The sequence below is a fragment of the Hyla sarda genome, chromosome 3 (genome assembly GCF_029499605.1).
Source record: "Hyla sarda isolate aHylSar1 chromosome 3, aHylSar1.hap1, whole genome shotgun sequence".
NCBI classification, from domain to species: domain Eukaryota; kingdom Metazoa; phylum Chordata; class Amphibia; order Anura; family Hylidae; genus Hyla; species Hyla sarda.
This window is the reverse complement of record NC_079191.1, coordinates 413,605,312-413,620,558: the sequence shown is the minus strand read 5'-3', so window position 1 is coordinate 413,620,558 and position 15,247 is coordinate 413,605,312. Positions and strand designations below refer to the sequence as shown.

At 45.4% G+C, this 15,247-nt stretch overlaps 1 protein-coding gene and 1 pseudogene across 5 annotated transcripts in view; both read right to left on the bottom strand.

The window, feature by feature from the left end:
• The window catches only part of LOC130362997 (ADP-ribosylation factor-like protein 6-interacting protein 4), a 58,737-nt gene that overhangs the window by 24,754 nt on the left and 18,736 nt on the right, over positions 1–15,247 (bottom strand). For 3 of the 5 annotated variants that reach the window (XR_008891675.1, XM_056568240.1, XM_056568241.1), the window contains exon 4: positions 15,079–15,131. Coding sequence is in view for 4 of the 5 variants with exons in the window: in XM_056568240.1 (XP_056424215.1) it covers positions 15,079–15,131 (53 nt within the window). In the remaining variant the exon portion in view is untranslated. Of the gene's footprint in view, positions 1–3,626; positions 5,484–5,570; positions 5,620–10,635; positions 10,709–15,078; positions 15,132–15,247 lie in introns of those variants that run through there. The other 2 variants (XM_056568239.1, XM_056568238.1) reach the window with 2 other exon arrangements.
• Positions 9,066–9,267, bottom strand: LOC130363368 (U2 spliceosomal RNA; annotated as a pseudogene).

Below are 15,247 nucleotides of genomic sequence, written 5' to 3'. Positions count from 1 at the left end.
TTTAAGAAATCTTTTTGATACCGCAGAAAAATATTTGCGCATACAGTATGTATTTTTTATATCCAATTTTAAATTTAGATCAGACTTTAAAGGGGTATTCCAGCAAAATAAATCTTATCCCCTATCCAAAGGATAGGGCGGGGGGGCTCACTGCTGGGACCCCCTGCGATCTCCATGCAGCACCTGCATTCTATGCGTAACTGCGTCTTCAGTCAAAGAGGTTTCCAAATCTGGAGACGAAGCCCTGCATAGAATGCGCGTGCTGTCCCAGCAACGGGCCCTCCCGCGATCAAAAATGTTATCCCCTATCCTTTAGCGAGAGGAGACTTCTGAAAGTAATGGGATTCAATGGCGCTGACCGGGAGCAGACACGTCAGGTAGGTAGGAAAGTAGCTTTATTAAAACAATGCAATGCGTTTCACCGCAGGTGCGGCTTCATCAGGCAGATGCCTGATGAAGCCGCACCTGCGGTAAAACGCGTTGCATTGTTTTAATAAAGCTACTTTCCTACCTACCTGATGTGTCTGCTCCCGGTCAGCGCCATTAAATCCCATTACTTTCAGAAGTCTACTCTCGCTATTGTCTCATTCGGATGGGAAGGCTGCAGACCGGATCCATCTCTCACTCACGCTGACCACTGTTGTGTGTGAGCTTACACAACCGCATTCGGTAAGGGCATTTCCTATTCTACCTCTGGACCCTGTACCTGCGGTATTATGCTATGGAGCGCTCTGTCTTTTCTTTTTATCCCCTATCCTTTGGATAGGGGATAAGATGTAGTTGGCCGGAATACCCCTTTCAATCTACAACATATCAATTCTTTCTGAGGATTTCCCCCTTTGTAAAGGACTAGGTAAAATCCATAGCAAATCCGAGAAAAATCTGAGAAAAGTAAAATATATGGGTTTTGCTGTATGTTGGTTTGCAATGTAGAAATTAGCTGCATGTGAAGGAAATAGTTTTTATGCCCTATACTCGCCTCTATACCCCTTTCCCTACAACATATTGTCACACTGCATTGTTACCTACATACCCTTCCAATTTTGTTGCACTGTTGTAGTTTACACCAAGTACGGTACATACGGCCATAAGCTCCAACCTATTCGCCACAACTTGATACAACCTTGTGAAGTATGACATCATTGTACAAAATTTGTTACATTTTACATTATATATATATATATATATATATATATATATATATATATATAATGTATATATATATATATAATGTATATATAGATAGGGGAATATGCAAATCAGCTCATTACATCACCTTTTCAGGCGATGTTCCCTGGTATCAGCTTAGCTCCAGTTACGGAATATAAAAAGCTAATTGGGATTAATGCCAAGCCAGAACTCTCTCTTCAGAAGGAAAGAGCACCCATCTGCAGACAGCTGTTTCGGGGTACGTCACACCAGGAGTGGTGAACGCTGCCTGAGTTAAATACTCATCCCGTTTAGTTGGTCTAAGGCCCCTCATCTCAGCCAAGCCAGATTACCCTGCTCTGTACTGACAAGGGCAAGTATCCCGAAACAGCTGTCTGCAGATGGGTGCTCTTTCCTTCTGGAGAGAGAGTTCTGGCTTGGCATTAATCCCGATTAGCTTTTTATATTCCGTAACTGGAGCTAAGCTGATACCAGGTAACATCGCCTGAAAAGGTGATGTAATGAGCTGATTTGCATATTCCCCTACCCAGAATGCCTGCGGAGTGCTTTTTTTTTTTTTTTTTTTTTAAAGCAGCACATCCAAATTCTAAAGAAAAAAGTGCCTGGTGCAAAGCAGCTTCTGGAGTAGTGGCCGAATCAACCCCCCAATCGTACAGCAAAAGGATCTTACTGCAGCACACAGTCCATAGTAAAGTGCAAAAATGTATTCCATAAAAAACAAGTGTTTCCAAAAAAACAAGCAGCAACGTTTCAGCTGGTTCACCCAGCCTGCTTGAAAATGGCTGGGTGAGCCAGCTGAAACATTGCTGCTTGTAAATTCAATTTTTACTCTTTGCTTTGGACTGTGTGCTGCAGTAAGATCCTCCTGATATATATATATATATATATACACACATTTGCAATAAATGCAGGTAAACCCCCATGGAATTACATATTTTTACATTACTAAGAAAAGGTTGTTTGATTGTTTTCTATGTTACAGTTCTAGAGAAACACAATCTATTTGAACCAATCCCACTCAAACACTGTTCAATGGTTTTATTAAACCTCCACAATGCAGAAAGAAAAAAGAAAGTGAATTAATTATCTAATAAACTGTAGATCCCCTGTTCCTGGCATGGACAGAGGTGTCAGCAGAGAGCACTGTGGTCAGAAAGAAAAGAACTACACAACTTCCTCTGTAGTATACAGCAGCTGATAAGTACTGGAAGGATTAAGATTTTTAAATAGAAGCAATTAACAAATCTGTATAACTTTCTGGCACCAGGCGATTAAAAAAATTAGTTTTCCATTGGAGTACCCCTTTAAGGGTATGACTACCTGAAAAGCATATATGCTGTATATGCTTTGCCTTCAATAAAATTACTGATCTTAATCTGCAATCCCAGTGCCGGACATTCCTTATTCCTGTACTGCCGTATGTGGTGGAAACTGCTGCCTGCTAGCCCGTGCACGGGTGGGGAAGGGAGGATCACAGCAAGTCAATCTATCTAACTATGAGTCTTAGAAAATGACTGGGAATGTACGGCAAGCCAGAAATCACTTCCGAAGCAAAGAATATGCATCTCAAGATAACCATTTTTGGGATTATAGCCCCCAGTTACTACAGGCCTCTCAGAGAGCCAGCACCCTGCTCTGCATTGACGAGGAGAAATTCCTGCAAAACAGCTGCCCACAGAGGGGTATTACTGAAAGCTACCTGGAAAAGGTGGAATGAGACAGCTGCTTCACATATTGAAGGGGTTCTCCGCCCCCAGACATCTTATCCCCTTCTTATCCCCTATCCAAAGGCTAGGGGATAAGATGTCTGATCATGGGGGTCCAGCCGCTGGGGACCCCCGCAATCTCGGCTGCGGCACCCCAGACATCTGGTGCACAGAGCAAACTTCGATCCGTGCCGGATGACTTTCGATGCGGAGGCTTGTGATGTCACGGCCATGCCCCCTCAATGCAAGTCAATGGGAGGGGGTGTGACGACAGTCACGCCCCCTCCCATTGACTTGCATTGAGGGGACATGGCCGTGACATCACAAGTGAAGTACGGCCATGACGTCACGAGCCTCCGCTCCGCATTGCCAGTCATCCGGCATGGAGCGAAGTTCGCTCCGTGCACCGGATGTCTGGGATGCAGAGGCCGAGATTGTGATGACCCCCGCGAGCAGCGGGACCCCCGCGATCAGACATCTTATCCACTTATCCATTGGATAGGGAATAAGATGTCTAGGGGCAGAGTACCCCTTTAATTCTCACAAGGTAGTACCATGCCTACTGTTGTAGAGAGATTCTGTTGCCAGTAAGTACTACAAGACTTCTCCAAAGAACGTGGTCTATGCAAAAACAGAAAACCCTTAATTCCAGGAAAGCTGCCGCATTCATGAAGATTTACAATGGCTTCGGACATTTGGTGGCGATGCATGACAGGCAGTATAAAATCAAAACCACATGTCTCATTCCTCTGTTATTCAAATTCCTTTTTATTTTAAAAGTACATTGTCTATTTACAAGAAAATCTAAATAATATTTACAGTAACTATACTTGAGCTTCATTCTGGGTACATTACTCAATTATTCTAATTAATATGCAATCACATTGTCCTACGTAAAAAAGCGTTTAGTCATCTCATATTGGAATGTAAGGGTTTATTCTTTGGAGTCTACCAAGTCTTTGCCGGTTGTCGTGTTGATCTGTAGAGGGTATATACACCTTAAAGTTGTTCTGTACAATCTCGTAGAGTGTCCTTAAATGCAAATTTCCAAAGCACCAATGAGGTCATTAACTGAACCAACTGGCGAATACGGAAACACAGTTTGTAGTCACCTCTGCTATGTTCTCCAACAACAAGTTTTTCCTTTTCCATCACCAGTGGTACCAAATGGTTGAGTACACGTTTAATGTTTTTACAGTCTACAGTATTTACTGCGGTAGTTCATCATTATACTCAAGATTGTGAATAAAAGTTTCAACTTCTAGCCCCCCAAACGGCTGAGACTGACCCCCACTTGTAGGCAATAGATTTCCTGAAGACCTTTTTCTTTTTGCAGTCTGGCTGTGCCAAAGTGTAGAATTGTGGCCCCTGGAGCACAGAACGTCAATGGCCATCACAGAGCCTAGAGTTTTGATCTGAACGTTTGTTAACGGTGCGTGACACGTGTTGCGATACTGACATCGAACAAGCTTGATAAGATCGTACAAACAACTCTGCAAAACCGTAAATTTGGCTTCGTCTGCCGTGTCACTGACATGTCCTTCAACGTCGTCTAAAGAATTTCTGGAGTCGTCAGTGCTAGATCCAGACTCTAAGTCTTCATCTTTTATTCTGACGATACTTGTATGGCCGGGATTGTTAAAGTCTTTAGAGATTAGATGTTTACTATCATCTTGAATAGAATTCGGATAATGTCCACAGTCACTATGAGGACTCTGCTCAACTTTTATATCCTGACTGATAGGTTGAGGCTCCTCTTCCTCCTTCAGAAACGTCACCTGTGGTGGATTAGCAGCATGAGTAACAAAGTCCTGTTTAGTGAGGACATTGTTGGCAACTTGCCCTATGACCATTTTGGAGGCTGATGGAAAACGAATATTTTTTTCCCAAATTTTTTCACTTTGCCATGATCTGTGTTGATCAGAGTTTGTTGAGTCTCCATTTAATATAGTACAAAGTACCCCCTGAGACTTTCCCTTCCAAGGCTTTGTCTGCATGGTAGCATTCTTTTTACCAAGCATGGGATCGGTCCCCATGGCTTGGCATTTTTTACTGAAGAAAGCATCCGTGTTGACAGCCTTGTCGGACATTTTGGGTTTTGCCAAAAGACTGGTACTTGGAAGTACAATCTGTAAATGGGATGGTAAGACTTGCTGGACCAAAGCGTTACCACCATCAGAAGTTTGTGCAAAAAACAGAACACTGCTCGATGTTCCTTCATCTGTCTCACCATCCTTTGGTGGGTCAGCGTTGGCAGCTTTTCTCTTTCTTTTCGTGCCTGGTGTCTTGGATGGTGGAGTCTCAAATGTGAATATAGTGGGAACAGCATTCGGTCTGAGCCTACGTTTGGTTCCCTCGTAGAAATATTGATCATCGTTGAAATGTTTTGAGCACAGTCTAACAGTGCCATAGGAGTTCTGAGAGTAGATTTTCTCAACCAGCTCTTCAACGTTCGGAAATTTTTCTGGTGACTGGCTCAGCCACAATCTTATCCCCGCTTTATCTCTGGGAAAGACATGCAGGATAACCTTGGAATCCTTTTGCTTCCATGTGTTGAAACAACCTTTTATTAGGCATGAAGGCATGGTGGAAATGACACAGACCAACCTGTAATATTAAATACAACAATATTAATTATTATCTTTAAAAAAAAAGTATCATTATTTTTTTTATAATACCCTTTACAAGACTTACAACAATGTAACTAATAAAAGCTTTTCAATTTTCTGCAGCCACTAAATATCTGAAAAAAAAAGAAGAAAAAAAAGATTTTTTTGTACTCACCGTAAAATCTCTCTCTCTTAGCCTTCATTGGGGAACACAGGAGACCATGGGTATATGCTGCTTCCACTAGGAGGCTGACAATAGGCAAAAAAAGAAGTCGGCTCCTCCCAGCGGCATATACCCGCCCACAGGCACTGAGCTAATCAGTTGTGTCACAAAGCAGTAGGGGAAGTCAAACAACAAAGGAGAAATGTCCGACGGACACCAGAAAATAACAACCAGAACAAACAAACTGACCAGGAAATGTAAATGGGTGGGTGCTGTGTTCCCCAATGAAGGCTACGAGAAAGAGATTTTACGGTTAGTACAAAAAAAATCTCCTTTTCTTAGTCGCTTCATCGGGCAACCCAGGAGACCATGGGATGTACCAAAGCAGTCCCTGGGGTGGGAAAAACAACCGCCAGAGAATAAAAGGATGAGCACAGCCAGAAAGAAGACAAGACTCAGAAGGTGGAACCAAGAGCCGCCAGAATGGGACAAAGAGTGAAAGAGAGCAAGACTCATGTCCAGGCCTGAGTGTACAAAGAACTGGTCAGGAAGAAGGCTAGGGCAAGGTGCACCCGCCGACCACCTGTTAACAGAGAGGCCCAGACTCAATCCACAGACCCAAGGCCATCCAGCCAAAAAGTGGGTGGGAGAGAGATCTAAAAGAGTACGCCACATAGCCAAAAGAGTGGGAAAGGGCCTGCGACAAAGGTGGACTACACTCATCCAATACTCGTTAAGTGGCCAGACTGGGCAACCAGAACAACTTGCATGCCCACAACCCCCAAGCCCTCCACACCGGGCCCCTTCTATGCCGGGGGGAGAACGAGGAAGTAAACAAACCAGTGGGGAGGAGCAGAATCATCTGGAACACCGGAGCAGCCACCCAGATGAACAGAGAATCCCAGAGCCAAAAAGGAAATGGAGGGACCCAGGAGCCCCGAACCCGGTGAGGGCGAGAACCTAAAGCTGGAGTGAAACACTGATGCTGACGCGCACCTAGGCCATGGAGCAGCAAACAGAAACTGCCTCTCGCAGAGAAACGGCGGAGATGAGAGAGACCAGAAACACCGCCAAGGTAAGGAACAAGAACCTCCAGAACGGTGGAAGCATCAGTATCACCACTCCGGAGAAAGGAGGCATGGAAAAGGCCACCTGGAAGAGAGCCCAAGGAAAGGAGGGTCTGAAAAGGCAGAATACCGAAGGGAAGGATCCCAAACGAACTGGGGCCACCAGAGAATAAAATTGACCTCCCTTGGGGGAAAATAGCAGGAAAGAGAAAAAAAGGCACCGCTACCCCTGAGGTCACCATGCTGCCCTGCCCGTGCTGACCCAAGAGACTGGGTGGCCAGAACAGAATGGCAGATCAAGAGAGCAACAGCTCAGAATGACCAGTCCCAAGACAGAGGGGACCCAGCGAGATGTCAACCAGACGAAGCGACAAGGCAAGGGAACAGAAGACCAGTCCAGGGCATTGGAGGGAACCCACTCAGACTGTCGGGCAAGCCTGGTACCATTGACACACTCCCAAAAAAGGGAGGAGTGACCTGCCACAGCCAAGACTGTCTCGTAACCTTTGGAAGCCCAAGGCAGCCAGAACAGAAGGGCTATAACGAGGAAGGCCGAGAGACACCGCAAGCGGAAAGATCACTAGAGAATAAGAGGAAGTCCAAGGACCGCCAGGACGGCTCCCAAACAAGACCTCCCCCGGCAGGGAAAGAGGGCAGTACGAGGGGTTGGAGAAGCCAGGGTACAGAAATGACCAGAATCTACACTACCCACCCGAGAGGAAGAGTGGGAGAAAACAGGAGAGTAGGAATGGAGAAAGAAACTCTAAGATACAGAAAAAACAAAAGGACAACGGCTGCAAAAGCAGGAAACGTACAAGGGCAGCTCAACCACCTGTAAAGAAAGGGAAGCATAAGGGCTGAAAACACCCCACAGAGCTACCCCAAAGCCGGCAGTGCAAGGGGTCAGCGAGATGGCTGAACCAGCAACAGGAGGGAGTTTAGAAGATTGACAGCACATCACCTAGAATACGAGAAATGCAAGACTGCTCGTGAATAGCGGAAACCTATGAAACTCCACCCCAACTTCAGGGGGGGGGGGGGGGCATCCAAGGCGGCATGAGCAATGATAGGTATCCCGTAAGAGGCAATAGTACAGCGAGACTACTAATAAACCAGAAGTGAAAAAACGTCTCTACTGGCCAAGCAGGCTCCCCGCCACCGACCCCTCATATAGGGGTGAAGTGAGTTGGGTAAGCTATAGCTGGTAACCTGCGACAACTGTCACCAGAGGATCAATGATACCAAACCTCTGGAGGGGGGAAAAGGTGGACGTCATTACCAGCAAGAGCCCTAGAAATGCAGGGGTACCCACTGGACCCCTCATACTAGAAGGCGATACAGCCGTAAACCAATGGGACACCACCCATGTAAACGAATGCAGTTGTCGGAAAAGGTCCATTGCACTTGCTGGGACACAAATGTTTGGTAGTCGCCCACTGTTAGTGGGGGACTGGAATTCAGCCGCAGAAAGTATGCTCCCATGGACGTTGGGAAGACCTGTAAACATGCGGGACCACCCTCCCTGTGACACCCACGTGCATCAGGACTGCAGCTGTGGATGCGGCAGACATCAAATCAAACCGGTCAACTCTGACATATAGCCGGGTACCAGTACTGCAAACACGGATGCGGCAGACGACGCAACCTTTATGGATGGTAGAGAAGGTCCATTGTACATCAGAGAACTCTCAATCACAGTGGAGAACTGGAAGACCAGCGGCGGTGGGGATGTCCCAACCTCCATGTATGGTGTAGAGGGGTCCATCATACATCGGTCGACTCTCACTAGCAGTGGAGCCCCTGAAAAGCAGCTGCGGCAGATGTCCCAACCACTATGCATGGTGCAGAGGGTCTATTGTACATCGGTTAACTCTCACATGCAGTAGAGTACCGGAAGAGCAGCTGCGGTAGATGTCCCAACCACTATGGATGTTGTAGAGGGACCATTGTACCTCGGTCAACACTCACTCACAGTGGAGTACCAGAAGAGCAGCTGCGGCAGACCGCACGCCCACCATGGGTGTTGGAGAGGGCCACGAACAGTGGTATAGAAAACAGGCAGATCCAGGCTTAATGTTATTCAGCGATTTCGTTAAAAGCAGCGTGGCGAGCAATGTCAGTTAATGTCCCCAAGTCTGAACCTCCAGAAAAAAACCTGTACCCCAGTAAAATTGACCAACGGGGTGCAAGGAAAGCGGCCACAAAAGACCCGAAGAAAAAGGATGCTCAGGAACAGGGGCCAGGAGCATCTTGTGCGGACTCTAGGTCCGCTGTATATGCAAGCATAATGGAACTGTGCTAAAAAGGGCAAGTGCCGCAATACTTGGAAACAAGAACCAAGCATTTCATTGTGGGGTGTACCGAACCTGCAGAAACTGCCCTAACGGACACGCATATAGTGCGACAGAAGCAGGCGTGAGATCACACTCCTTTCTCCAAAATCAATTTAATACATGATGCCAGATAAGCGACATAAGAGATGAGAAACTGATAAGAACATATACTACGCTTGATTCCCGACAACCCTACAGGGAAGAGCAGAAGAAAAAAAAAACATAAAAATACACAAAGGTTGTAGTGAAAATTTTTGGCCACCAGAAGGGAGCCAAGCACACAATGGAAGCGGAGCTGTACATAAAGCAGCCACGGGAGGGTGATTATAAAACATTTTTTTTACTTTCACTTCAGGAGATAGCACGGCCCACTGGGAAGAAAGGGCACGCTGGAGAAACACTGCCCTCCGGAGACTGCCCGATGCAGTAAGGAGTGGAATGGGGGGAGAGATAGAGATCGGGCCAAAACTGGCAGCATGACAAATCCACCCCCTCCGCCACATGAACGGGGAGCTAGCCGCAAGATCAGTGGCTGTTGCAGGGACCTGGAAGGGGTCTAGCTGAATGACACTGACGGTTCATTCCCCGCCGGGGAAGCGCCAGGCCGGGGGACCGGAGACCTGCTGCCCCAAGAAGATTAACACTGGGGCAGCAGCAGAGGACCTCTGGTCGGAAGATAAAAAGTAACGGCCAGGACACTGCGCCTGGCCGCAAAATAAGAGCGGCAAGCGGGCTGGTTGTGCCCCCACCGGGCCACTAGTAAGAAAATGCAGCCAGGGCACTGGCCGCAAGGCAGTGGAGACATGCGTGGCCCGAAGAGGGTGAAGTCCACCAGACTGTCCCCTCCAGGTGCCGCCGGAGGCTATGAGGGGTCCACAGTACAGCCACGGTAATGGCGGCTGAGGAGCTGCAGAAGCTGAAGATCCCAGAGCCCGCACCCTGCCCCAGAGAAATTAAAAGATAGGGAAGAAATAAGTCCCCCAAGTATCAGAGCCCTGGGAAAAGGCAGGGGAAGGAGGGGAAGGGGAGTATTCATACTCCCCCTAGATGTCTTCGGCCAGCTATTTGTCACCTGCGTCATGTCAGGCTGAGGCAGCGGGACGAGCAGGGATATTAGGGGGACCCGGACCCAAGGTGCAACCCTAGGCGCTGGCCGTTGGTGGGAATGGGTTAACAATGCATACTCTATGCCTATGTCCCTTAGCCGCACATGGGGGGGGGGGGGGGGGGGAACAAGTAGCGCCATGCTCCTGAACCCCCACCTAAGAACGAAAAAAGAAAAAGGAGCAAAAAACCTGATACAGGCCCTAACTAGAAAACAATAAAAAAGACCAGGTCTGGAGTAATCCAGACCTGTGTCTGCCTCCTACTGACACTATGCTAAAACTGATTAGCTCAGTGCCTGTAGGCGGGTATATGCTGCTGGGAGGAGCCTACTTCTTTTTTGCCTAGTGTCAGCAGCATATACCCATGGTCTCCTGTGTTCCCCAATGAAGCGACCAAGAAAAGATAATTCTTACTACTTTTTTCTGTTACGTTTTAGATTGTTTTTGAAGTAATAAAATTGCAAAAATATAAGTTTCGTACCTTTTTTTTCACCCTTTTCTGCAGAAATCCAACCACAAGTGTCCGCACTCTCAAATTAGAATACAATATAATCCTGTAATAAAATAAAATAAAGTATACGTTCGATTGGTGGCACTGAGTCGAGTGTTATTCCAAACACTCAAATCCAGAATAAAAAATGATTTTAAAAAGGTGTCCATAGACTTTAAATCTAATGTATTGGCTCGTGTTTTTTTTTTTTTTCGACTTTAGGATTGCATTGGCCCATGTAATAAACCTTTACAACATACGGCACTGTCATTAAAGGAGTTGTCTGGTGCTTTTCTTCTGTCTGAAAGGGGCTAAAAAAAATGTATTAATTAATCTGCTTGTTCCCTTCCCCAGATGCTGCTGCTCTCAACACACAAGAAACGGCTCGCTTAGCCACTCATTAGCAGAGGCGGGTCAGAGCTCAGACCAAGGACTGGCTACTCAGCATTTCCTATGAGTCAAGACCTGGAAGTGGAGATCAGTGGGGACCTCGGCAGTGTTGGAACAGCAGCAGTAGGGGGGCTGGAAGGTAAGTAAGCCTTGTTTTTAGTCAATCAAATTGATTAGCGCTGCGGCCATATCAAATTTATTTTTCGGGGGGGGGGGGGGGGCTGCACAGCCAATAGATGTCAGGGCATGCTGGGAGTTGTAGTGGTGAAACAGCTGGAGGCACCCTGTGTAGATGAACTAAGGGCAGAAGTCTGCCCCCCCGCAGAAAGCATCAGTGACGTCTGCCTGCTGGGGAAGTCTGCCTGGTAGTGAGCACACTACCAGGCCGACAAAAAGGCATTTTTAAATGTAGTAAAAAAAAATTTAAAGCAGGAAGGGGGTTAGGGAGAGATGGGCAATAGGCAGGGACAGAAAGGGGAAAAAAAAAAAAAAAAAAAAAAAAGGATGGTGGGAGCTACCCTTTAAGGCCCAAATGGGCTGTGTCCTTAAGGGGTTACTGTAAAAAAATGCTAAAGGTGTTTTCCAGGAATCGAAAAAACAGAGCTACTTTCTTTCAAAAACCACTTCCTGTCTGTCTCCAGGTTGGGTGTGGTTCTGCAGCTCAGTTCTATTGAAGTGAATGGAGCCAAGTTGTAAAACCATAAACAAAAAGAGACTAATGGTTGGAGGGTAAATTATTTAGATTCACTATAAACCACCTAAGGTGGTCATAAAAACCCTGATTTCCCAACCACTAAAAAAGGAGGGAATTAACTATCTACAATACCTTTATTGATAATTTATTGCAAAAAAAAGGACAAAAATAAGGATATCTTTTTGGAGAGAGCACGCAGCCTGTTTTTAAAGTGTGTGGTTTATTTTCCCTTTATTTTCACAATAAATTATCAATAAAGGTATTGTAAATAGTTCACTTCCTTCCGTTTGTAGTGGTTGGGAAATCAGGGTTTTTATGACCACCTCAGGTGGTTTTATAGTGAATCTACCGTATATACTCGAGTATAAGCAGAGTTTTTCAGCACTTTTCAACCTGCGGACCTCCAGATGTTGCAAAACTACAACTCCCAGCATGCCCAGACAGCCATCAGCTGTCCGGGCATGCTGGGAGCTGTAGTTTTGAAACATTTGGAGGTCCGCAGGTTGAAATCCACTGAGGCCTTCGTCATCATCCAGACCCCCCCCCCTTTAGTTTTCTACTCACCTCCCCTCGGTGGGAAGGAAGGGTGAGCTGGTCCGGGCCATCTATGCTGCAGGGACCGTCCGGTGGGGAGGGTACCTGGGCATGAACGTCCCTGTGCGTCATCGTCAAGGTAACGTCACTAGTCCGGGGCCGGCCCGGAGCGGAGAAGAGGCCTCCCGGTGAAGATGGACAGCCCGCAACAACTAACCCTCCCCACCGGACAGTCTCTGCAGCATAGATGGCCCGGACCAGCTCACCCTTCCTTCCCACCGAGGGGAGGTGAGTAGAAAACTAAAGGGGGGGGTCTGGATGATGACGAAGGCCGCAGTGGGCTTCAACCTGCGGACCTCCAGAGGTTTCAAAACTACAACTCCCAGCATGCCCGGACAGCAATCGGCATGCTGGGAGTTGTAGTTTTGCAACATCTGGAGGTCCGCAGGTTAAAGACCACTGATGAAGGGATTGACAGGCGGTGATGAAGGGTGGGAGAATGATGACGGGGGTGAAAATGTCGAGGTGATGTTGACGGGGTGAAAATGACGGGGGTCTGGATGATGACAGGTGGGGATGATGGCATGGGGGGGGGATGGTGTATGTCCTACCCTAGGCTTATAGTCGAGTCAATAACTTTTCCTGGGTTTTTGGGGTGAAATTAGGGGCCTTGGCTTATATTCGGGTCGGCTTATACTTGAGTATATATGGTATGTTGTAAAGCCACACCCAACCTGGAGAGAGACGTGGAGCTGTTTTCTAAAGAAATTATCTGTTTTTCTATTCCGGGAGAACCCCTTTAATATATTATTGCAGCACTTCCAGCATGGCACTGTAGAAACGGCGAACTAAGGCGCGAGTATGTTTTTTTTTTTTTCTTTTCCCCTGACCATTCCCCACCTTTATTTTTGCAAAAGGGCTGTAACTTAGCAACGGGTTAAAAGTACAGCAATTTTTTAATGCCGGGGTAAGTTTGGAGTAGAGATGGAACTTTTTTCCTTCTTCTCCCACAAGGTTTAGGTAGGAAGATCAGGCAACTCTGGGTACTCTCTAGTGTACATATAAATATTATATTCATATATACACACACTAGCAGAGTACTCGCCATTGCTATATATATTTATATATATATATATATATATATATATATATATATATATATATGTGTGTAAAATATAACTGTACACAGATACACACAGATTTTATTAAGTGATTTTATTTATAAGAGACGCGTTAAACTATTACAGATTCCACATACAACGTAACACATAAGGTTATTATAAAAAAAAATGTAGTAAGCAATTTTTATTTACATTTACAGGAGAAAAAAAAAAAGTGTTATACAGAATCTCTGCCTTCTACCAAATTTGGCAATAAATAAATAAAAATAAAAGAAAACGTTAACGGAGCCATGCTGGGGCCTCACCAACCACATTGGCAAATAGAGAATCTTTTAATGCTACCCTATAAATTATTATTCTACTTGTCTTGGTGAAGACTGATGTTGATGATGAAGCTCCAGTTGTCATTCGCCAACAGGGTCTATGTGGGAACTTCTCTGCTTGTCAGAGATGGAGAATGCCGCAGGACATGCTCAGCTTCTCCTCTGACAAGTAGAGAAGATGATAAACGGCGCATGTGTTTCCACCACCGACTGCTGTGGGAGGTAGATGCAGCATCAGATGGTCTCTAAAAACAATGTAGTTTACTTTAAAGTAATTTTTATAAACAATTTATATTTTAAGGTTAATTTACATTACATGTTATTTTGTTTTTGAGATTAAGGGGTTATTAGGATAACCCTTTCTTATGGCAATGCCATACTGAGTCCTTGTAAGTCAGGCTTGTAAAGGGGTACTCTACCATACAACATCTTATCCCCTATCCAAAGGAGACTCCCACGATCCCCGGGCCGGCAGCGGCCGGAACACAGAAGTTTGGAGGTGGAAGTTTTAGTTTTGCAACAGCTGGAGGCACATTGGTTAGGAAACACTGCTCTATATGATTCTATCTGCTTTCAGCATCCACTAGGGCAGTGGTCTTCAACCTGCGGACCTCCAGATGTTGCAAAACTACAACTCCCAACCGTTGGCTGTCCGGGAATGTTAGGAGTTGTAGTTTTGCAACATCTGGAGGTCTGCAGGTTGAGGACCACTGCATTAGGGGGAGCTTACTGCGTTCAGCTTTAGCTCAGCAGTATAAATTGTGCTTCTGAAATCCCGCTAGTAATGGCTGAAGAATTTTGTCACTTATCTATGGGCAAGAAGTAGATCTGAGCTCTGAATACTATAAAGACACATTATAAAACTGATCAGAAAAGAATACTGGACATAAAAACAACAGTTACAAGATCATGCATTTAAAGGGGTATTGTAGGGAAAAACTTTTTTTTTTTTTTTTTTTTTTTTATATCAACTGGCTCCAGAAAGTTAAACAGATTTGTAAATTACTTCTATTAAAAAATCTTAATCCTTTCAATAATTATCAGCTGCTGAAGTTGAGTTGTTCTTTTCTGTCTGGCAACAGTGCTCTCTGCTGACATCTCTGCTTGTCTCGGGAACTGCACAGAGTAGAAGAGGTTTGCTATGGGGATTTGCTTCTAAACTGGGCGGTTCCCGAGACAGGTGTCATCAGAGAGCACTTAGACATAAAAGAACAACTCAACTTCATCAGCTCATAAGTACTGAAAGGATGAAGATTTTTTAATAGAAGTAATTTACAAATCTGTTTAACTTTCTGGAGCCAGTTGATATATATATAAAAAAAAGTTTTTCCTGGATAACCCATTTAAGCAGAATTAAGGTCAAAAACTTCACCTTTTTGTCGTGTTTTTCCTTAGATGCCTTTTTTGACTTCTGTTTCTGTGAATCTAAAAGTAAGGGAAAAAAATCATCTGTAATAAATATTGTATAGTATGGTCTTAGATAGTAAGAAAACAAGGTGTTACGAAATTGAGTAGTTTCTGTGGTAGAAATACATGTACAC